Consider the following 25,539-nt stretch of genomic DNA (forward strand, 5'->3'; position numbering starts at 1 on the left):
TCTGTTTAACCTCAGAGGCTGAAAAGTCCCTAATCTGGACTAAAATAAAGTTTTTAGAAAAGGCTAACAAAGCCGACTCTACTGGCAGCCATATAACCAAGCTAAATCTATAAGACATAAATCTAGCACTCTCACTTCAAATCTAGTTCTATCAATACTATACTCAACTATACGACGGCAAGAACACTGGGCCACCAAACAACATCCAGAGTCCCTACTAAAGTACTTATTGGCCCTAGGCCCCCCTAGGCTTAAAGAGCACAATAACGCTTCTCTTAATAAACCAATCTCAGGTGTGGAGATCGCCTGAGATTGAGCAATAGAGCAACAGACATCATAGCCCACTCAAAAAACATAGCATACCCATGATGATTCTAGCTCTTGGTGCATAAAAAGCATCCAACAGAATTGACTGGGCCTACAGGAGATCTTGGTGGCATTTGGTATTAGCGGCACATTTCTCTCAGCAATATAACAATATACAACTCCAAGAATAACATGCCTCAAAATGGCATCGGACACAATCAACATCAGAGGCGGTACGAGGCAGAGCTGTCCACTCGCCTCCCCTCTTGTTTGCGCTGTCATTGGAGCCACTGGCAGACAGAATTAGCGCTAACACAAATATTAGTGGGATCAACATAGAGAATTCTGTATACAAACTATCTTTGCGGATTACATCCTCCTAGCTATATCCAGGCCCTTGATATCCCTGCGCTCCATAACCAAAGAACTAGGAACATTTAACACATTTTCAGGGTTCAAAACAAAAAATAATAAATTAGAAGCGCTAAATGTTAAACTCTCACCCTACCAAGCTTATTGCACTTAATTTAGATTATAAATGGAAACCACATAACATCAGATACCTAGGGGTAAACATAACAGATTTATGAGACTTTATACAAGGCAAATTATTGGGGAAATAATTCAAACAATAGAGAGACCTGAACAGTTGGTCAAACTTCAAGATTTCCAGGGTTGGCAGGATCCAGTCCATCAAAATGAATATACTCCCATGTCTTTTGTAACTATTTCAGACTCTCCCTATACCCCTAGTGACTAAAGACTTAATCGACCCCCAAAGAAAAATCACCAGCTTTGTATGGTCAGAAAAAAAGACGCAGAGTTAAAAAAAAAAAACAGACTATGACACGAACGTCTACCCCAGCCGTATTTATTTTCGAATTACGGAGCGGCACAAGTAAGTCATGTGGTCAATCGGCATTAGTACACAGACCTTAGATGATGGGTGCAGCTAGAATCTGACCTAATAAGCCCATTAAGCACTCAAACCATACTAAGGCTACTGCTATCTGCATGAAAGTAACGTGTAGGCATACTCCCAACTATAAACACCTTCCCAGAAATGTTGGGAGCCACACGGCCTTATTAAAGGCTTCGCACACTCTGATTCTCCAATGACATCATTATACAACAATTCTGAATTTACCCCTGAATTGTCGAGATCCGAATCCCAACACTGGCATGCAGCTGGAGAGATCCATTTGAGAGACTTGGGGATTAGGGGTGGATTTAGGTCAATGGAAACAATTTTCCCAGATAAAACAAAAATCGGGATAGGAGAAGCATTTCGCTTTATGCAGCTAAGAGGGTTCTTTTAGCATAAAGAAACCCAGAGTTTCTCTAACCCTAGTTGAAAACGTATTCCTGGAAACAGGAAACCAAAGGTTTAATCTCAACACTCTACGATACACTTGCTAGCACCATTATGAATACCAACCCTACATTTATCAAACAATGGCAACAAGATCTTGGATCTGTGCTAGAAATGGACGAACGGGAGGACATATTTGAGGTGAGGGCTAAAAGTTAAATTTGCACCACAATAAAAGAAAAGAAAATGCTTATAAAGACTTATATCGTTGGTACTATACTCCAATCAGACTGTCAAAAATATCCCCCGGCACATCTTACATCCACTATGCAGTAGTAAATGGTGTAGTAATCAGGGCACTTATCTCCATATGTGGTGGGAATGCCCCCAAAGTGAAACGAATATGGATCCAGAGAATGACTTCCCAATCATGCGTCCTTGACCCATGGATGTTTTTATTGAATAGACCCTTCAGAGATGCTCAACAGAAGTGAGAATAAGCGTGTAGCGCAAATAGCCACGGACGCCAGATCGCGTGATTGCGTCTCATTGGGTGAAACAAACCGTTCCATCCTGTCTCAGACCAGAGACAAAATAAGGTTTGGGTGCCAGATGAGTAATCTTATCAGTCTGGTCAATGATAATTACTATAAATACAAGCAGCCTTGGCTTAATTTTTATAGAGACACAGGAAGACCACCCCTAATTACATATTAATCCTATAAATCAAGCAAAAACAAAACCACAACAAATAAAGGCGTAAACAAAGAGAAATTCTTAGAAGCTTTATCCGCACCATAACATATGTAGCGAAATGTCTAACACTAAAAAACAATGGAACTCGAAGCTCACAGGGAGACTCTAAAGAATATCTTATATACAGGCATACCCCGCTTTAACATACGCAATGGGACCGGAGCATGTATGTAAAGTGAAAATGTACTTAAAGTGAAGCACTACTTTTTTTCCACTTTACGATGCATGTACTGTACTGCAATCGTCATATATGTGCATAACTGATGTAAATAAGGCATTTGTAACCAAAATAAATACAATAGGCTTTATTCAAATAAAATGAATGGGAGCAAGCAAATAGGTGAGAGGCGCGCACGCAGGTCAGTACTGTATAGCAGCTCTCTCCTTCTCGCAGTCTCTCTCTCCTTCTCGCAGTCTCTCTCTCCTTCTCGCAGTCTCTCTCTCCTTCTCGCAGTCTCTCTCTCCTTCTCGCAGTCTCTCTCTCCTTCTCGCAGTCTCTCTCTCCTTCTCGCAGTCTCTCTCTCCTTCTCGCAGTCTCTCTCTCCTTCTCGCAGTCTCTCTCTCCTTCTCGCAGTCTCTCTCTCCTTCTCGCAGTCTCTCTCTCCTTCTCGCAGTCTCTCTCTCCTTCTCGCAGTCTCTCTCTCCTTCTCGCAGTCTCTCTCTCCTTCTCGCAGTCTCTCTCTCCTTCTCGCAGTCTCTCTCTCCTTCTCGCAGTCTCTCTCTCCTTCTCGCAGTCTCTCTCTCCTTCTCGCAGTCTCTCTCTCCTTCTCGCAGTCTCTCTCTCCTTCTCGCAGTCTCTCTCTCCTTCTCGCAGTCTCTCTCTCCTTCTCGCAGTCTCTCTCTCCTTCTCGCAGTCTCTGTCTCCTTCTCGCAGTCTCTGTCTCCTTCTCGCAGTCTCTGTCTCCTTCTCGCAGTCTCTCTCTCCTTCTCGCAGTCTCTCTCTCCTTCTCGCAGTCTCTCTCTCCTTCTCGCAGTCTCTCTCTCCTTCTCGCAGTCTCTCTCTCCTTCTCGCAGTCTCTCTCTCCTTCTCGCAGTCTCTCTCTCCTTCTCGCAGTCTCTCTCTCCTTCTCGCAGTCTCTCTCTCCTTCTCGCAGTCTCTCTCTCCTTCTCGCAGTCTCTCTCTCCTTCTCGCAGTCTCTCTCTCCTTCTCGCAGTCTCTCTCTCCTTCTCGCAGTCTCTCTCTCCTTCTCGCAGTCTCTCTCTCCTTCTCGCAGTCTCTCTCTCCTTCTCGCAGTCTCTCTCTCCTTCTCGCAGTCTCTCTCTCCTTCTCGCAGTCTCTCTCTCCTTCTCGCAGTCTCTCTCTCTCACTCAGTCAGTCTCTCAGTCAGTCTCTCTCTCTCACACTCTCTCTCACTCAGTCACACACTCACTCACTCAGTCACACACTCACTCGCTCAGTCACACACTCACTCACTCAGTCACACACTCACTCACTCAGTCACACACTCACTCACTCAGTCACACACTCACTCACTCAGTCACACACTCACTCACTCAGTCACACACTCACTCACTCAGTCACACACTCACTCACTCAGTCACACACTCACTCACTCAGTCACACACTCACTCACTCAGTCACACACTCACTCAGTCACACACTCACTCACTCAGTCACACACTCACTCACTCAGTCACACACTCACTCACTCAGTCACACACTCACTCACTCAGTCACACACTCACACACACTGTCACTCAGTCACACACACACACATTGTCACTCAGTCACACACACATACATTGTCACTCAGTCACACACACACACACACACACACACACACACACACACACACACACACACACACAGTCACACACAGTCACACACACACACACACACACACACACACACACACACACACACATACATTGTCACTCAGTCACACACACATACATTGTCACTCAGTCACACACACATACATTGTCACTCAGTCACACACAGATACATTGTCACTCAGTCACACACACATACATTGTCACTCAGTCACACACACACACACACACACACACACACACACACACACACACACACACACACACAGTCACTCACTCAGTCACACACACATACATTGTCACTCAGTCACACACACATACATTGTCACTCAGTCACACACAGATACATTGTCAGTCAGTCACACACACACACACACACACACACACACACACACACACACACACACACACACACACAGTCACACACACACACACACACACAGTCACACACACACACAGTCACACACAGTCACACACAGTCACACACAGTCACACACTGTCACACACTGTCACACACTGTCACTCAGTCACACACACTGTCACTCAGTCACACACACTGTCACTCAGTCACACACACTGTCACTCAGTCACACACACTGTCACTCAGTCACACACACTGTCACTCAGTCACACACACTGTCACTCAGTCACACACACTGTCACTCAGTCACACACACTGTCACTCAGACACACACACTGTCACTCAGACACACACACTGTCACTCAGACACACACACACACACACACACACACACACACACAAGCAAGCAAGCAAGCAAAGATTGCAGCAGACGATCTTCTCCTCCCCCTCACAGCAGACAGGAGCGAGCTCTGAGGAGGGAGGAGGGGGGAGGAGCGGGGGATCGGAGGAAGCAGAATCACGGGCTGCAGTAAGTGCGGGCAGAATTGCTGGTTAAGCTGCAGATTTATGGAGCTTGGGTGCAGGAGGAACGGAGACAGATGGGAGGGGGAACAGAGACAGATGGGAGGGGGAACAGAGACAGATCGGAGGGCAGAGGGAACAGGGAGATAGAGCATGAAGGAGGTTGCAGGAGTGTTGAGGTGCGCACACCGCCCCCTGGTGTCCGTACTCGCGAAGCACGCGTACGTACACAGGGGGTAAGGTGCAAAAAAAAAAAATGTACGTACTAGTGAGTGTACGTAAAGCGAGTGTATGTAAAACGGGGTATGCCTGTAATGGAAAGCAATTTTATCACGCAGTATAACTCTGTACATCCAGTCCTCGCTTACCTGACGGAATGCGTCCCGCAAACCGCCGTCGGATAACAAACCATCGGATTGAGGGGCCATGTTAATCCGGGGCTGTGAGCGTTGGATAAGCGGTTCTGACGTCAGATAACGCATCCTGCATTATGCAGCGTCGGATAAGGCGTTCAACAGAAAGCGGACCGTCAGATACCAAGGACCGTCTGTACTGCAATTTGTAGTCCAAATACCAGGGCTATTTCTGCTCCCCAGGCTTCTACATTCTGTACCCCCCACCCCCCCCACAATTATATTTTCTGCAGCCCTTTCAACTTTTGAAAAACAAATACAACTGGCTGGAATATAAAATTTAAAAAAATCTGAATTTTTTTTACTGGAGATTTGGGGGTATTTTTACGATAAACTGGGAATGAGTGACCCAGGAGGGGGTGGGGGTGAGAAAGGGGCCCTCGTTACAGAAAAATAGGCGTATCATTGTGGGTGGTGCTTCAAAAGGAAGTAAAAAAAAACCCAAATAAAAGCGAGAGTTCTTAGTATATGAAGCATTCAATTCCCAACAGTGTTGGATGGTAGGTGGTACTGATAAAGAAATATATCTTTATTACTATACTGGGGTAAAATAAAGTCTCAAATGAATGCCTACAATTGAATAATGCGTTGAATAATAAAAATGAGTTACCCTATAGATCTCAGCCAAAGTAGACACTGCTTAGGGTAATAAGCAGCAGTGCATCTATTGTTACATAGGACACTAGGACACGAAGCTCACCGGAGAAAGTGTGTCCTGGCTGTGTCTTATCAAACCACTAAACCAGCGTCAGCAGTATTGTTACAGTAGCACTTAAAGGAACAGTAGTTCCTATATCAGATGCAGGCACTCCGGTACATTGAGTTGTCTTGCTCCTGTGTCCAAATCACTGCTTAGATTAATAAAATGAAAGTAAATCTATTATTAAGCAGGTTGCTAATAATAAGTGTGTGGATGTAAATAAATGACATAATACTGTTATGAATAAAAGCAGAATTACTCTATATAGCAGAGCACCAGTGTTAATTAACATCAGTGACTTCGCAATTGTGTCGAATTATCTGCAAGAAAAATGGAAAATAAAGTCTACAATGTGCAGATACATTGCGTCATCAAAATAATATATTTTTATTTCATGTGTAATTTAATTTAGATATTTTAATATCACTTTTTTAAAAAAAGTTTCAGAGCTAGAGAACTATAATTCATTAAATGATATTTCCTAAATCTCAGTCCAGATTACATTAAACACTATTCCTTACTGTACACTAAAGGGGAGTTTGTTAAATCAAACTGATATTTTACACGGAACAGTTAACCTGACATTTAAATTCTACAAATCGCAGCATAGATCAGACAAATTAACAAATAGAGGCTTTAGTTGCATATGTTCTGAGTAGTTTAGACAGCACTACAAGATTATACAATAGTATAGTCCCTAGCACTCAAAAAGCACATGAAAACACAAAGATGTTGTTATGTCAGATATAATTAGAAATAGAGTAGTGTATACAAATTACTATCTCTCTACACACAAATATCTATGTACAGAACTCACAACTGGGTATATAGTGCAATAATAACCCTGTTCTATCCGGAAAGGTGGAGAGGAAAAAAATACTTATCCACTGGTAAATCATGAGCGGAGGAATTGCTAAAAAAGCATATCCAAAGATATGGAAAGTATTAGCAGGATTACCAAGAAAGTGTTTAACATTGAAGTAGGATTATTAAAACAATCCGGACAAGTGAATAACCGAGATTCAAACTGCTCTCCACTGAGCACATCGCTGCTAGATGCACATGAAACCAATGTCCAGTAACCCGAGTCGATTAGGTGGGCAGAATATCAAATGTTAGTTGTACAATAATAGCAAAGGAAGGGGAGCGACTGAGAATGTTTAACAAGGGGAAAGAACTACATTAGAAGGGAAAGAGGTGGCATGGAGGCGTTGGGGAGAGCAGATGTGTATATAGCTGGGTCAAGGATTAGGAAATATATCCCTAGCAGGGAGGACTATTTAATGTGGTAGTTCTGATTGATCAACAGGTAATTCAATGGTCCGAAGGATGCAGTGAGAAAAAAAATCCACATCAACAAAAATATAGGAGGGGGGGAGAGGGAGAGAGGGAGAAGGTGAATAGAGGATTTGTGGGGGTGCTTTATATTTTAGGGTGTAGAAGTTGTTGGGAAAGAGGTGTGTAAATAGTGGTGCAGTGTATGGGCACATGCATAGGTGGAGGAGAGGAGTAATGAAGAAATGTGGATAGGAGGGGAGTGGGGAAGTTGGTGAGAAGAGAAAAGTTTACAAAAGGAGTGAGAAAACAGCAAATAGGGAGGGCATAATGAGATGCAGGGAGAGCGGTAGGAGAAGAGAATTCCCAGGTACAGTATTGAAGGGTAAGAGTAGGAGTTGAAAGAGAAGGAGTATAAATCAGGCCTGGCAGGGCAGCACTTTAGATTAAGTAGCAGCTTAGGAGCAGAGTCTATAAATGTGTACAAATTGTCAGAGCATTAGAAAGCCAAGCTATCACCGTTGCAGGGTTGTTGATGAAGTGCAGTCAAGTTCTTCTTGTGTTCTTCACCGCCAAGTCCACTTCAATATTAACTCCACAGACACTTCATATGGGACACTTAAGATATTACACAGCCAATATAGACTGACTTAAATACTCTAAACACATTCACTTGACTAATAATTAAGGGAGGGGGTTGCCTATTCCAGGGGGGCGCAAATTTTTTTCCCCGTGCCCCCCCCTCACTGGTATCGGACGTCACATGACCTTGCAGCATTGCCATGGCGACGTGTGTGGAGCCAAGGTAAGTAAAGGTTTACAGAGCCCCTGCAGCCCCGCCTGCACTTAATTTAAGTGCCTTTGGGAAGCGCGCGGGGCCTCTGTACACCGTGCGCCTCCCAGTTTGCTCACCGCTGGCCTATTCAACTCCCAACAAACCAAGGAGTTGTTAATTAGATATAAGTTCTGTTGCAACTGGGGTTAAATTGATAGAAGAATTCAACAGACATACCAATCACTCAAAATCTCTCACTGAGCAAGTGGGGCAAATTTGGCGTAAAGCACATCGATACATTGGCGCAAATTCTATTAATTCCTCTTGCGCAAATTCTATTAATTCCAATTCGCATGACCATTAATACAAATGCCTGAAAATGTTTTGGTTGTCTTGCAGCAGTTCCCTTCCCTCCACCTTTTCTAACAAATACCGTTTTCTGTTTGCAAGTGCACTAGTTTGTGCAAAACCTCAAACACTTTATTAAGAGATACACCGCTACAGGATGTGGTAGCTTGTAAGGTAAAGGTCAAAAAAGGTCTGTGAAACATCAAAGTCATCAATACCTCTGGGCTAATCTGCAGCCACAATCTGACAAATAACAGATATTCTAATGGTGGGCATTTCAAACTGGTGCAGCTAGTGGCACATTTCTTACCATGTCATTTTTTATTTTTTTTTAAATAAAGCATTGGATTTGTTGGCTATCCACATTTTAATAGATGCCCATCAGAATACTCCGATATGATACAAGCATCAACTTTTTCGATCAGCGCTTGCTTTGTTAATGCTGTGTTTTAACAAGATTATTATGCTTTCTAAAGTAATTCTCAACCTTGCTGACAATTAATGTGCAGACAACACTTTGCATTTGTACAGCACAAACCATTTTGCTGCCCAAGACATTCGAAACGTTCTTTTTTCACAGTGCTTCTATATAGTGTAATGCTTTACAAAAGATTCAGACATTGGAGACTGCTTTTTCACTGTGTTGGTAATACATTTGTGCAAAACAAATGTTGCCTGCATAGCATTGTTCATACTGCAGTATTTACTGGCATTGGTAGAGATATTAAATAACATGTTGAATGTATTTAAATTCTCTTTTGCATGTAGTACTGGGCAATAAAGGTTATATTGTGTTAGAACTATTTGGATAACATGTAGATATAACAAACCAATGGAAGAATTAGGATGTACTCTCACTTGGTCTTTTTCCACCCTGATCACATTTTCATAGTGAAAAGACTCAGTTTCCAACTACTGTCAATGTTAATGTCAATAAAAAGTAATCACTCCAAAAATCGCCTCCCCGTATGAGTTTTATAAAAAAGGGTTTTCTAGTCCTAATCAATTGCACTGACCAAACTGTACACAATGTAGGCACAGGTACACACCATAGAGTTTATACTAATGTATAATCATGGTATCATCATGCCTATCAAACCGTGCTACATGGACTGATCACGAGCGCCACGTCTTGCGCAAGTGGTGGGGGTCCCACTTCTGTTGCGATCAGGCTGACAGCTCTATAGGAGCGGTTATTCCGACCATCCCCATGAAAATAAACATTTGTACCACAACAGAACAGGTCCGTTTTTGGGGCTTCTGGCGTTTCAGGGCCCATGGCGTACCAGGCACATAACAAGGGTCCGCTAACAGTTCATCACATACTAATCACAAGCACGACACCTTAAAGATTGTATACAAAACAGAAAATGCAGGAAAAGTTAGATTTGGACATACCTTTTCTCATTGCCATAGGATTTCTGTGCAACTTTAGCATGGAGGATGAGCACGGTCTGATCGCCCCTCTCTTTTAAATAATTCCGCATCGCTTCCCTAAAGCAAATGGGGAAAAAAGGAAGGTCAACCATTTAAACCTGAATTGTATAAGGGAGCTGCTAGAAGAATAATACCAGTTACCTGAAAGTCTGAATAATACAGCAATTGTAGAATTATATTTAAATAGCACTGCCACCTCACGCTGTGTTATTTATTGAAGAACACAATCTGTCCCCAAACCGAATCCATAGTATCTAAGGCACAGAGACTCCGTGAGATACCGTGAGAGTCTCACACACTTTATAGACAAGTGTCCTCAAGGAGAAGAACCGACTAGGGCCAAATTGAACTAATGGCAGTGGTGGGTGGGTTGCCATTTTTCATAAAAAAACATACGTATTCTACTGCTATATGAATGTCAACTTTGCTTTCCAAACTATCTTTCCCCTCCCCTTAATAAAAAAATGGTGATATTTTACAGAGAGTTCATCATGCTTGGGAATGCATAAAAATGCGACATCTACGCCAGAATTACACAAAATGATGCAACTCTCCCTAGAATTCTGCACAAATGCCGTATATATTGGGTTATGTGACCTCAGGTAACATGGCCCTAATTCTACGGGTGTCTTTAAATCTGCTTAGTAACATTTTTCACCAACATATATTGGTAATATTTTGCCTGGCTTGAGAACATCAGTGGAATCACACGTCTCTAATATGCGCTTTTTACAATCAATTTTAACATGTTTCCATGGTAACCAAATGCGAGACTTTTCAATCTTTATCTAATTTAATTACGGCGCCTCCAGGTCATTTGACAAACAATTGTTTTTATTTTGTTCTTTCTGAAGTATAATGTAATAATTATACAATTAATAGTAGATCACAGTGCCTGATCAAGATGAATGACATCAGATACAGACAAAATAAATACATCATTTTTCAGAAGTCAGCTTTTTTGTAGCTACTACGTGATAGGATCTGGAACTCCCCACTCCAGGGGCCCCGTGATGGGATCTGGAACTCCCCACTCCAGGGGCCCCGTGATGGGATCTGGCACGCCCCACTCCAGGGGCCCCGTGATGAGATCTGGCACGCCCCACTCCAGGGGCCCCGTGATGGGATCTGGAACTCCCCACTCCAGGGGCCCCGTGATGGGATCTGGAACTCCCCACTCCAGGGGCCCCGTGATGGGATCTGGAACTCCCCACTCCAGGGGCCCCGTGATGGGATCTGGCACGCCCCACTCCAGGGGCCCCGTGATGGGATCTGGCACGCCCCACTCCAGGGGCCCCGTGATGGGATTTGGCACGCCCCACTCCAGGGGCCCCGTGATGGGATCTGGCATTCCCCACTCCAGGGGCCCCGTGATGTGATCTGGCATTCCCCACTCCAGGGGCCCTGTGATGGGATCTGGCATTCCACACTCCAGGGGCCCCGTGATGGGATCTGGCATTCCACACTTCAGGGGCCCCGTGATGGGATCTGGCATTCCACACTCCAGGGGCCCCGTGATGGGATCTGGCATTCCACACTCCAGGGGCCCCGTGATGCGATCTGGCATTCCACACTCCAGGGGCCCCGTGATGGGATCTGGCATTCCACACTCCAGGGGCCCCGTGATGGGATCTGGCATTCCACACTCCAGGGGCCCCGTGACGCAGTGGCTATGGGATGGGATCCGGCACTCCACACTCGAGGGGCCCGTGATGGGATCTCACACTCCAGGGGCCCGTGATGGGATCTGACACTCCCGGGGCCCGTGATGGGATCTGACACTCCCGGGGCCCATGATGGGATCTGACACTCCCGGGGCCCGTGATGGGATCTGAGACTCCCGGGGCCCGTGATGGGATCTGACACTCCAGGGGCCCGTGATGGGATCTGACACTCCAGGGGCCCTTGATGGGATCTGACACTCCAGGGGCCCTTGATGGGATCTGACACTCCAGGGGGCCCGTGACGCAGCGGCTACGTGAATTTTCCTGCTCATTTTTCTCGGGGAGATCGAGTTCTGTGCTCCTGTGAATGTATCAGTGGGACGGGAGGACTCTGCCCCTTTCCAGCATCAATGACAGAGTGGGGTTAAAATGCAGCAATCCCCCACACCCCAGTGCTGTCTAAAGGTTACCATGGTAACCTCAACGGCTGGAGATTGATAAAAGCAAACGCTTTAACATAGGGGATTGCCACTTTAATAAAAACCCGCTGACCATCAAGTCCCAGTTCTCCCAGATCAGTCGCTGCCACCGTTGGAAAGAAAATATTTCTATTTAATAGTTATTTTCTAGCATCTGAGATATATTCAGCTCTTCCATGCCAGTAGCCCAATAATGCACTGCAACAGGTCACTGGCCCCCTGGGCACTCTAGGAGTTAACTGTGGTTAAAGGATACACGCTAATTGTGTTCAGTAGATATGATCTGCACAGCATTTCCGTGGTTTGTGCCACCACCACCTGCCGCTGAATCACAGAAGAGATGTCCAATTCCGGGCGCAACATTGCATCTCTTCTTGAGAGTGCCTTGTGGTTTGGACGGTTTCTGGCTTTGTTAACAGGTCTTGTCACATCAACTACCACAAGAATACCTGGTGATTCAGTCATACAGTGCCTTGGTGTTGCTTGCAGCACTTGTTGACATTACACGTTGTGCTATTCTTCCTCCCTTTGTAGAGGCATCTAAAATGGATTTGCATCTGTTTGCGCAGGTTTGTCCTTGTTTGGTATATAACTCTGTTTATGTCATTTACATATCTCTGTACCCCCTTGTACCGCACTGCGGAATAGGTATTTATTATGTAATCAATGTGTCACTGTTGGGCTTCAGTCATGTTATATAGGGTTAAAAGAACAGCAAACACAAAAAAAAAAAAAACCTGTTCGTTTTTTCCTCAACCCACCTGCTGTTAAACTGCAGATTAAATCTGTGGCTGTGGATATGCAATTGAGCACATTTTAGCTTCCATTCTGTTTTATACAGTTTTCTCTAGTGAGGGTATATGCCTTGCTATGCACTTTAAAAGAGGATATTGTTATGTTTAAACATTTCTTTTGGCCTCATTATAGGCATAAAAACATTGATATGATTTGTGATTTAATGCCACGTAAAAGCTGGGTTTATGGGACAATTCTGTATTTCCAAATATTTGCCACAGAGTCAACGATTTTGTTTTTAACGCATTCCTTGGGTTTTAGTATGAATATACTACATGTATATCAAACTGAATTAAGCTAATATACCAAGCCCAGGTTTAGAAGATACTTTGACAATGTTTAGTCCTATAGATTAATTTTTTCTGTATAATGAAAATTGTTTAAAAAAAAAAAACATACAAAGTGCAGCACCGCCAACCTAACCCGGTGCCATGAGATTTGACTCCAGTCCTGGTTCTCCAAGTCCCCATTGCAAGACTAATGAGAAGAATGCACTGGAGTTAGAGAACATGGACCCCATCATCTCATGACGGCATGAAGCAGTGTCCATAATTTACCTGTACTACATGAATTAATGTCTCTGTTCATGAATGCAAGATGCACAATTTGAATTAATAACTTTTTTTCATGAATGCCCATACATACGTTTGCCAATTTTGTTTTGCTACCAAATCAGCTCATTGAGGTGCTAAGGGGCTTTATTAAACATACTATTTTTCGTGAGCAAAGTAGGAAACTGTTTAAAGGAAAACAACTCAAAGCTTGCTTACCTTGTGAGACGTTTGGGTTGAGGCCGCTCCCCAAACTTCCTGTGAACACACAAAAATTAGACATATGAAAGGAAAAAACACAAAAACAAATCAGCAATTTTGCCATCTACTGAAAATTAAGAGTTACAAAAAAGCTTGTGTTTTTCTGTGCTATTGCATTTCAATTAAGGGGCGGGCGGCTTTATTTTAGCAATTTGAACATTTTATCGCATTAACCCTTTCCTAAACAAAGGGAAAAGTGACGGTTTAAAGCAGCCGTCCAAGCTAACTCCCTCCCCCCCCCCCCCCATAATATTTGCATCTATACAATCACACAATGATTAGCTAAGTTGCTAAGATCGATCTATTCTCCTGTGATTGATCAGTGAGATTCAGCTCAGGGGTTCACTAAATGGCTGTCAGTGCAGCAGAAGAGGACCAAAGATGCAAAGTTCTGTTGGGAAACTCATATCACTAGATACAATTGGTGCACTGCTAGAGAGAGAGCATGGCTCAAAAAGGGGTGTTTCAGAAGAGGAAGGGGATGTGACTTTGTAAATGATTGCTACAGAAACAAAAAATGCTTGTTACATTATAATATATAAAAAAATTAATTCAGAGGTTTTTTTTTTAATGCTACAGTACAAGTATTTTCTCATAGTACAGAACTGATTTAAAAAAAAAAAAACACACGTAGGATATTGCTTGGTCTGCAGCTTTAAGTGCCTCAAATGTCAAAAATAACCATTTTCAACATACAGTACTTGTGAACATAAATGCCTTCTACATTGTGTCCAGCACATTTATGGGAGATTATGTCCACTCAAAATGTGCCAGGTGAAAAGAGAAAAAGCTAAAATTATAGGCACAAGATGGGGAAGCAAGAAACACTACAACAAAGACTCGTGTGGTGCAAAACATGTTGCATTATGACACAGCAATCCAAAAAAGCAATCACAACAGGCAAACACTAAGAGAGGCACAGGATATTTATCACATGGGCCACACGGCCCATGGGCAAGAACAGAGAAAGTAGCACACCAAACTAATACAAACCCCATGTCATGTGGACAAGAGCATTTTGTTAGCTACATTTTAAGTGGCTTTTAGTCAACTGTTCTACTAGTATTCTCGATTAGGACCAAGCATCCCTCATTAAACACTTTTTGGTGAATTCTAGTTTTGAGTTAAATGGTACAATTTTACTAGTTATATACAGGCAGTCCTCGGTATCAGACGTTCCGCTTACCGACCGACGCATTATCCGACGCCGCACAATGCAGTCTTCGAACGCATTGTCCGACGCAGAATTTGCGTATCTGTCTGTCACGGCTGCCGATTAACATTATACGCGTTCCATGGGATTACCGAGAACCCGCTGTAGTAATCTAACTGTGCGAACATACGATGCTACACATTGCACCTTGAAGCAAATGTGAATAAACTCAGTGTGTGTGTCTCAACGACTCAGCCACCGATTCAGCCACCTATGCTGAAGCACGGATATCCTTAAAACCTGACCTGTTGGTGGCCCTTGAGGACTGGAGTTGGCCACCCCAGTCTAGAGTGCTTTTTAACCCCTTCCGTGGGACACCCCTGGCAGATTTTCAAAACCAATGGGATCTCCTGAGGACAGTGTTGAGAAGCATTGGGCCGAGGTAAAAGTCAGTTCAAGTGAACTTTACAGAAAATTATAACCGCATTCAGAATGCAGAAAACAATATTAGGAAAAGACTGAATAACCAGAACAAAGGGCACAATCATCTTTCACCAGCGGGGAATTTTGCACACAAATTAGCATATATGTAATGTAGTACAATAGGATTAATTTCTCCACTGAGAGGGTATTCACCACAAAGCACAGAGATGGTAATAACATTTAAGTATCAAGGGCAGAAATTTACAGAAACACATTAATACACTATACAGGGAGTGTAAATACCTTAACATCTCATACCCTACAGTTTCAGTTTCTCCATGAAACCCCCAACCGCCCTTTATCAGGCCAAAACAGGAAATGGACAGCTGCATGTTTGTATCTGTCACCATCTAATGTCTATCTTTGACTTCAACCATATTTCTTGAGCTTATCTCACTTAACCATCTCATCTAACACCTTAAGCTTTTGCCCCTCCAATAATAACACTTCCATTTGAAACCCACTGCTATCATGCAGCACTTATCACCTGAGATCAGACTCCAAAAGACTGTTAATGGTCCCAAGGCTCAACAAAGTATCCGGCCGTTCCTCCTTCTCTTACCGTGCACCCCAAAACTGGAACACCCTACCAGAGACTCTCACATCCACCACCAGTTTAAGTTCTTTCAAATCTAAGGCTGTCTCACATTTTAATCTGGTCTGTAACTGTTTCATACGCCCATAATATATATTTTCTTTAACTGTGCATGAAATGTCTTGTATATAATGTATACCCTGTTAATTTATGTAACTGTATTTGTAACCATGTAATATTTGTCTTAACTCTGTGCCCAGGACATACTTGAAAACGAGAGGTAACTCTCAATGTATTACTTCCTGGTAAAATATTTTATAAATAAATAAATAAATCTTCTCAGTCAGCCCATTTCCTTGGTCTTGTCGCTATTATGACAGCAAAGATAAGCTGAAGTAAAGATACTCACACAGATGCACAATTTTACAGGAGTGTGGTTGAGATTCTTCACTAGTTGTGTCAGTGACAATGCTATAACTAACCAACAAACATCTTAGACACTTTCTGTACCTCCGAAGAGATGTGTGTGCGGATTTAACACCAAAGTGGGCCACCTCTCGTCCTCAAGGGCCACAAACAGGTCAGGTTTTCAGGATATCCATACTTCGTTGACTGAGCCACTGATTGAGCCACCTGTGCTGAAGCAGGTTTATTCTAAAAACCTGACCTGGTTTAACAGGTTAACTTTAAACCACTTACTAATTTTGTCTTTAGGACATTAACTTAAGGCATTGGACATAGTGCAGGCGTGCGCACGACAGAGCGCAAGGAGTCGCGCGCGCCTGTCGCCTGAGCGATCTGTGGACTAAGATGTGCTCGCACGGGGAGGTGTGGCCGTGACGTCACCAGGTTGGTTCACCCTCATTGGCTTAACCACGCACATGATGCCATTGTGCGAAAAAACAAAATTTGTCTCTTCAAAATCCTGCCGCGTCTCCTTGCGCGCACTATGGCCAGCCTGAAAGAGCCACTGTATTTTGTCCGCGCCGTGCGCTATGGCCCCAGCCTAATATACCAATCTGAATGCCATAGCAGGTGATGGGCCTCATTGTAATGTTGCAATTTACAACTATGCACACTGCAGTCCCTCCTGTAGGTCCTGATTGGGCTAACGATAGTGAAACATTTATTGAGTTATTAGATGACTGATGTACAAGTATTTTAGTCATTTCTCAAAGTTTGTCCTGACCATGCTTGTAAACATTGCAATCTGTTGGATGCAACACACTGACCATCACTAACTATCCTCTGAAGTCACCTTCCCCCTTCAGCTAGGAAGATGTAACTTCCATGCATGTAATAAATAAGTAGGTTCCAGGGAGTGATCTCCCATAAATAAAATGGTGTAATCAAATGACAAATCACACCCCTCACACCTTTCATTCAAAGTCTGAAAACAAAGTAACAAGTACAGACTTTTATGGACCTTTTAAAAATACTAATTTTAGTCAACCCAAGGTGACAACCACTTCTTAATCGTTTAAACATAGAGGGTGTTCATTTTGGTCGCATAACGCACTGCACCCTTAACAAGCAGGGAGAAGGGACAGCTAACATCTCGTATTGGAAATAGAATAGTTTAAGCTTTTTTTTTTTGTTTTAGCTCAAAGCGCAATTATCAGGAGATCAGGTTCCCTTTTGGGCAACTATTGCGAAGTGACACGATCATGTCACTGTCCCAGGTATTAACAAAAAGTTTTATTTGAGTCAAACATTAAAAGAGACGCTTCAGAAAAACATCCCCCGCATTTGCAGGATATTTGGAGAAGCAAGTTTAAATACCAATGATTACCCAAGTTTTCAATTATTTTATCATTATAAAATGTCTGACGTAGCCGGAGACTATGGTGGGTGGGTGTATTGTATGTACAGTGGTGCGAAACAATTTGTGAGCCTGAATGATAATTACGGAAATTCCATAGTTTTCCCCTGATAACCTGATTGAATCAAAACCAGTCTTTTCGTTAATATCCAATAGGGTTTACGTTAACCAATTCCATGTATTTTGAAACAAAATTATGTATGAATTAGACAAACAAACAAGTAATTAAGATTCAGGGTGTGTGAAAAAGTAAGAATGTGACGAAGGATTGGTTGAACAGCAAACCCAGGAAGAAGCACTTATCAACTCACCGGGTAAGTATAAAAATAAAAAACATACATACATACACATAATAAACATGTTAAAAAACAAAGGACATATTAAGGACAAAACAGGGGAATTCTCCTGTATTGTCCTTAGTATGTCCTTTGTTTAACATGTAGTCCAATACAGTTTTGTATTTTTATACTTACCCGGTGAGTTGATCAGTGCTTCTTCCTGGGTTTGCTGTTCAACCAATCCTTCGTCACATTCTTGCATCTTACCTTCCGATTGGAGTGACGCTCGGCAGCTCTGCAGGCTTCGGTATACAGGATTTCCATTATCCGGTTACAGGGAGACGGCGTTTCACTACGAGCAGCTCCACGCTTAATTGTGACATCAGAGCGACGGACAAAGAACTTTCAAATAGATCGGGGCTCCAGAGGTAATTCACTTCTCCTCTGCAGTGCATACCCCCACCAGTTCATCTACATTACGGTTTTTCAAAAGCTGTTGGTCTTAATCTCCAGTATTAACCGTTGGACTTGTTCCGAATCACTCACTACACCTGCACTCAACAGCTGCTGAATATACCCAGACTTTACAAATATACACTGTGGAAACACACTACGGGACCATCTGAAGTTCAAGCATTTTTTGTGCTATTTCTTTTGACCTATAAGTAGTTGAATTTTGTTTGTTTGTGAAAAAATGTGAACCCCGGATTTTATCAGCTAAATTAATTAAAGATGATAATTATACATCGGGTGTTTAAATAATTAGATACATCTTCAGGTGTCAGTATGGGAGGCCGCACCCTATATAAAGATCAGAAACTTTGTGCGTTTGGTTTTCATCATATAGGTGTGTGGAAACACGTCATGCCACAATAAAAAGAAATATCTGAGGACCTCATAAAAGCAGTTATTGATTCTCAGCAGTCGAGAAAGGGTTACAAAACCATTTCTAAGGATTTGGGGCACCGCCAATCCACTGTCACTCTATCCAGGAGTGGTCGTCCTACCAAAATCTCTTCAAGAACAAACCGTCAAGTCATCCAGCATGTCACAAAGAACCCCAGAGTAACATCCAAGGATCTGCAGGCCACGATCGCCCTGGATAAAAGGAGTGCTCATGACTCAACTATCAGAAAAAGACTGAACAAGAATGGTGTTCATAGAAGGATAGCCAGGAGGAAACCACTGCTCTCGAAAAATAACATTGCTGCCCATCTGAAGTTTGCCGAAGAGCACATAGATGATCAACAAGACTTCTCGAACAATGTTGTAGAACTTTTTGGCCTCAATAAGAAACGTTATGTTTGGCAAAAAACAAAACTGCGTTATAACAGAAAAACCTCATCCAAACCGTCAATCATGGTGGTGGGAAAGTGATTGTTTGGGGCTGTTTTGCATGAATGTATGTATACACACATTGCTCTACTTTATAATCATATGATCTCTGGGCTCACTTAACTGGACTGGTTTCTACCAAAATATATTCCTCATAAGTATCTACAAAATGTTCTTGAGTTGGCAGAAAATCAAACAAACTGCTGCACAAACCGGTCCCTGTCCTATTAGAACCTGGTCCCTGGTCTGTACCAATCAGCCCCCCTTCCATCAGAGTGCTACTCTTCCAACACTTGCACATGAGATTTCCATGCATCCATTGTGCCACCTGGTAAATGTGGTGTTCAATCTCCTCGCCACAGCCTGATGACTAGATTTATACCTGCGTTATTTATTTGTGTGAATGTATTCTACCCTATTTAATTTGCTACAGGCACACAACAAAAACATGAGGCTTGTAGACACCTTTCTATTCTACAATAATATGCATCATTCACAAAACGTTGCGCACAAGTAAAACTTTGTGACTTAGTCTTAAACACACTCCTTTTTGTTTACAACAAGAGCCTTATACTCCGCTCCCAGGTATAAAATGAGGGATTGCTCACTAGACTACATGACTTCAGTAATCACTCACGGCCATTACATTGAATGCCTATGAACAAATCACTAAAGGCCACCGTACCGGCAATACGTCCCAAGACCAAAGTGAACCAATGACCGTGACATGTTTAAAGGGCCATTAATGTCTCTTTTTTTACCCATTGCTCTAAAAAGCGGTCATATGATCGCGATGTGCGAATGGAGCTGTGGCATGGTACCTCCAGAGCACAAAGGGTTAAATAAAGCTAATTGGACTGTTACTTTATTTACCTTTAAATAATATACCCCATTGACCACATACAGGACACAGATGCTCTGAACCATACCACTCTTTAAACACGTTTCAACCAAACACAAAATCAGAGGAAGCCTTTCACTGGTACGTCCAAAGTTGACCATCATGTTGCACATTATCTTTCTTCAGCATCTATTTCAGGGGTGAGCAAACTTTTTATGCCGAGCCCCTCTATTTTATCCATGACATTTCTCGGGCCCCCCCTGCATGATGTAATCAAAATCACATGAAAAAAAAAACCTTTATTAAACGGTATACAATGTAAATACAAATATGTCTAAGGCCGCGCATATAGTGCCTGCGACGGAGACGCGTGACGTCACCCGTCGCCGCTAGCAAAAGTTGTATTTCGCTTTGTGGCGGCGCGGGTGACCAGGCCATTGATTGGTTCAGGGGCTGTCACATGCGGCGACAGCCCCTGAAAAATCAAATATTGCCGGCTTCAAAAAATCACGTTGCCCCGTCGCACTTACTATAAGAGCACACGGCGGCGACAATGCATTTGTTTTCAGGCGACGTCGCGTCGCCGGCACTATAAGCGCAGTCTAAATACTTGCGTACTTCAACAGCGCGCTCTGGCAAAATTAGGCTGCGTCCACGCGGCCGCTGAAAGCGGTGACATCACCAACTCTCCAAGCATGAGCACAGGGTGTCCTGCATCATTTTGCAAGCACGAGCGGGGAAGTGTTACACTTTTTTTTAAAATTATTTTTGTACATTCATAGTATGATTGATATAGTGGCAGCCTACCCTCTCACTTGCAGAGGATCACAGCGAAGCAGGTTGCCAGCGGAGGAGAGCAGGAACACAGCGCTATTGTAGGGCAGACACCGTAAGGAGGGGCGTTTGAATCACAGCGCTCGCGCGTGCTCCTCCCCCGTACCTCCGAATCACGTGGCCGCTACCTGCACTATCCTTTTTTTGGCCGCCAGCACGCACACATCTTCTTGGCCGCCTTCACACATCTTTTTCGCATCCAGGTTTTGCCGCACGCGCCCCCCAGTTTCTGCAGACAACATACACACACTCAACCCACACACACACAGACACACACACACACACACAACCCCCCCCTCCACACACACACTCAACCCCCCCCCACACACACTCAACCCCCCCACCCACCCACACACACATTCAACCCCCCCCCCCACACACACACACACACACACACACACACTCAACCCCGCCCCACCCCACACATACTCAACCCCCCCACACACACTCAACCCCCACACCACACACACACTCAACCCCCCCCCCACACACACACACACATACTCAACCCCCCCCCACCCCACACACACTCAACCCCCCCACCCCACACACACTCAACCCCCCCACCCCCCACACACACACTCACCCCACTCACACTCCCCCCCCTCCCCACACACACTCCCCCCCTCCCCACACACACTCACCCCCCCTCCCCATACACCCTCAAACACACCCCCACACACCCTCAAACACCCCCCACACACCCTCAAACACCCCCCCCACACACACACACACTCAACCCCCCCCCCACCCTACACACACTCAACCCCCCACCCCACACACACTCAACCCCCCACCCCCCACACACAGACTCACCCCCTCACACACAAACTCACCCCCCCCCACACACACACTCACCCCCCACACACACTCACCCCCCCACACACACACTCACCCCCCCTCCCCACACACACTCCCCCCCCTCCCCACACACACTCCCCCCCTCCCCACACACCCTCAAACACACCCCCACACACTCAAACACACACTGGGTGGGGGGAGGGAGTAACTAAGCCTGCTCAGGTCCCCCCATGTGCTGATAAAAACAGGCGGCTAACAGACAGGAGGAGGAGGGCTTGTCTGTGTGCAGGGACGGCCCCGCAGCAAGGCCCCGCCCCCTCTGCAAGACAGAGCAGAGAATCAGCAGCCTCAGCACGGAGCTTCTGGCCGCCCGTGCACAGCCCCCAGGTTTCCCTGCACACAACCTGCGCCCCCCCTAAACAATCATGCGCCCCCCAGTTTGCGCACCGCTGATCTATTTAATCTACAGCAAGTATCTCTTTAGTTGCTCAAAAGCTTCATTATACTATTTGCACTTGCACAAAATATCAATTTGTTTCCCCTTACAACGTTTGAAGCACGTTGGTTCCCCCAAAGGCATTTACCACTTAGGCTTGGTCCCCGCTGGCTACGGGGACAAGAGCCATCCCTCAATGGGGCCGGGCGGCCAGTTTTTCAGGCAGACATAAAAATTGTGAGTAGAACTAGCGACGGAGCGCTAGGCCACCCCCCCCCCCCCCCAGGCGGTTCAGCCAATGAGGGCAAACCTGCCGGGTGACATCTTGGCCGCGCCCCCGTCTTTTCCCCTGCAGCTCACTGCAGACCGGGGAACTCGGCTGCATGCACCGCCAGCCTGGCAGCCAAGCGTGCAGTGCAGACAGCGGGGCCGTAGCCTTACCCATGTATATTGTACAGCAGAGTCTGGAGGGGGGGGGGGGCGGTTACAGAGGTCCGGCACTCTTCCCCAAAGCATTTTAATTAAATGCCGTGGGAGCGCACGGAAGGCCTCTGTAACTCACTTACCTGGTCTCCGGCGGTTTCTGGCAACCCCTCGCCATGGCACCGCGGCGTCATCTCACATGACGTCATGATGTCAGAAGACGCCGGAGAAGAGGTAAGGGGGGGGTAGGGCGCGAGCACTGGGGGAGAACAGACAGGGGGGCACATAATGAAACGTTTGCTCACCCCAGATTAACCTATGGGTGGTCAACCGAGTTGAATTACTAGCTAAACCAGATAACAGCAAAATGAAACATTGATAATAAAAACATTCACATTTTAGACATTTTTTTAGTGACAAGAGAAGAAAACTTGAAATGCTATTAAATGTATAAAAAAAATGAATTTCAAATGTTTCAGTGTGACTTCAGAACTATCATTTTAAGTAACAGTTTCTCAATATTAGGATTTATTTTTGAGGTTGATAACAGAAGCAGACGCCGCCCACATGAGCGTCTGTCAATACAGATCTGTGCTTATATTTAACAAAGTGCATTGCCGAAAACGTCTGCTCACAAAACAAATTTGGGGAACAACTTGAATGTCATTTTAAAACCATTATTTAAATTGGTTTGATTTATTTGGTGTTTTTAATAGTTAAAGTTCTTGGAATTTTCTTTTTCAAAATATATGTTAATATTCATAAGTTTCCAGTCATGTTTTTCTAATTAAGGATTTCGTACTGTTCCTTTCATTAATCAATGGTTTCTTTTTGAGTCGCTCATCACGGGGGGCCTTTCCCTGATCTAACGGATACATGTATCTCTAGCAAACCTTTACTCGACTAGAGGAGCCAGTTTCGCAATGCGAGTGACTGCGGTCTTATAGCCTAGGAGCAAATATTGGCCGAGCGCTCAATGCGGTGCAATCCCATAAAACACATTCCTGTGCCGGAATACCATGGTATCAACTGGCTGCGGGTCGTCTTACGGAATAGCACCGCTTAGTAAATATAGCCCTTTATCTTCAACGAATAACCTTAAAGTAGCTCAAGCTCAGAGTGGATTGCTTTCCGAAATCAAGTTTGTGTGGCACCAAAACACACTGGAATCTAACCCACTATATTATATAATAGATTCAATGCCAATATTTTGCATTACTGGCAGTTGGGAATGCAACTGTAATTATTAATGGAATCCAATGTATTTTGGGGGGGGGGGGGGGTCATTGTTTAAACAGATTACAGTTGTGAAACTCGGATATATGTCTAGGCATACTTGGTATTTAGGTTATATTGCGGTTTTACTTGTGGCATCAATATGGCAAAAGGTTTATTTGTACCCTTGTTGTTCTTAGGGTACATATGCATCAAGCTTCATAAAATTAGAGGACTGTATATTCGGTCAGCATCTAAAGTGTTTCACAAAGGTTCACCGCTGCTGGGGTGCCTCTAACAAGGAAAGTACAACCCATTCATTGAGAGAATGGCTACATTGAAGAAAATGCAAACCTGCTCTTTGCCAATAGGAAAAAAAAAGGAAGCATTTCTCAATGTTATTTTTATCTTCTCGCTATTTTGTACAAGGATTTCCTTTCCAGCTAAAAGTCATGTGCGTCTTGCAGGGTCCATCATTTAGAAAACGTTTGCTTTCCTTTTGCACTGTAAATTATAAAACAAATAGTCTACAGCTATATAAAACACAAAACATGGGTAATTCCCATCTATATCCAACATATGGGAAGCAGTAGTTACACTTTACGTTGCCACATGCATAGATCGTTCAGCATCAAATGCGAGAGAGTAAGGGAGTGTTTACCAGTCAAGTTTTAATTAGATTGCCATTAACAGTACAGTACGACGAGAAGCAAAGGAAGATAAAGTTGTTGTTTCTTAGAGGGGGAGATGGACAGAATTAGAAAAATATCATCCGTTTCAACTGTGAAAACGTTAAAAGTGGGATCAGTACAGATTTCAGGTGCAGCTCTTACACATATTCCCTAAAAGGCTCGTCAAATGAATGCTGGGAGTAACTATCCATCACCGAGTTACTGTCAATGTAAAATTGGAAGCAGAACAGCTCTAGGTGAAGGTAAATTTGCTGAAAGAGGGGAATGCAGAAACGTGCACGGTGATTGCTCACAGCATGATCACAGTGTATAGCAGTTACATGCTAGACAAAAACACAAACATTTTATTACATGTACAGTACTTTGTATTAAAGGCAAACGGAACATGTCCAGTACCCTTCAACAGTGGATAAAAGACTAGAAACACACCAAAACCTGTGATCTTTGCAATACGTGCTGGCAGTGACCTCCTTGACAGATGAGTGCAGTAACTTATCACATGTGCACAAATAAGTCCTATTTAAAACAGGCAGACGTGCAAAATGTAGTGAGACGAGGTAGACTACAAACAGTCGTCAGTTTTGAATTCTACATACTTTGCAGACACTGCCACTAGGACATGCAATAAAGAGAAGGAAATAACGGTCTCTGAAAAGGGTTAACAAACATTGTAGTAAGAGACTTTCCTACCTGAAACCATTTCTCACCAAGCTTTGCAGCCTCCAGTCCATTACAACTAGCTGGCAGTCCTGCCTCCAACTAAATTGTGAAGGTCAGATTTCAAATGAGATTTTGCAGCATTTGTGAAGCAAGACATCTAACCACATATTGTAGGTGGATGCATTTCCTCTTTACTGAGAACCCAGGCTACTAAATAGACAAGAAGGAGAGATGAAAGCAAACAGGTCAAAAACTGTAGATTTGGAAAGGGATGAGGAGACATCAGTTTGCACTTGGGGTTTG

The 25,539-nt window shown here is 43.9% G+C and overlaps 1 protein-coding gene across 4 annotated transcripts in view; it reads right to left on the reverse strand.

Annotated features, from left to right (window-relative positions):
* RBPJ (recombination signal binding protein for immunoglobulin kappa J region) overlaps positions 1-25,539 on the reverse strand; it is an 87,548-nt gene that overhangs the window by 25,566 nt on the left and 36,443 nt on the right. For 2 of the 4 annotated variants that reach the window (XM_075568273.1, XM_075568253.1), the window contains exons 2-3: positions 13,687-13,725; positions 9,940-10,035 (exon numbers count right to left, since the gene is read on the reverse strand). In XM_075568273.1, the coding sequence (XP_075424388.1) occupies positions 9,940-10,035; positions 13,687-13,725 (135 nt within the window). Of the gene's footprint in view, positions 1-9,939; positions 10,036-12,570; positions 12,662-13,686; positions 13,726-25,266; positions 25,447-25,539 lie in introns of those variants that run through there. The other 2 variants (XM_075568263.1, XM_075568282.1) reach the window with 2 other exon arrangements.

This window comes from Ascaphus truei, chromosome 1, assembly GCF_040206685.1.
Source record: "Ascaphus truei isolate aAscTru1 chromosome 1, aAscTru1.hap1, whole genome shotgun sequence".
Taxonomy (NCBI): domain Eukaryota; kingdom Metazoa; phylum Chordata; class Amphibia; order Anura; family Ascaphidae; genus Ascaphus; species Ascaphus truei.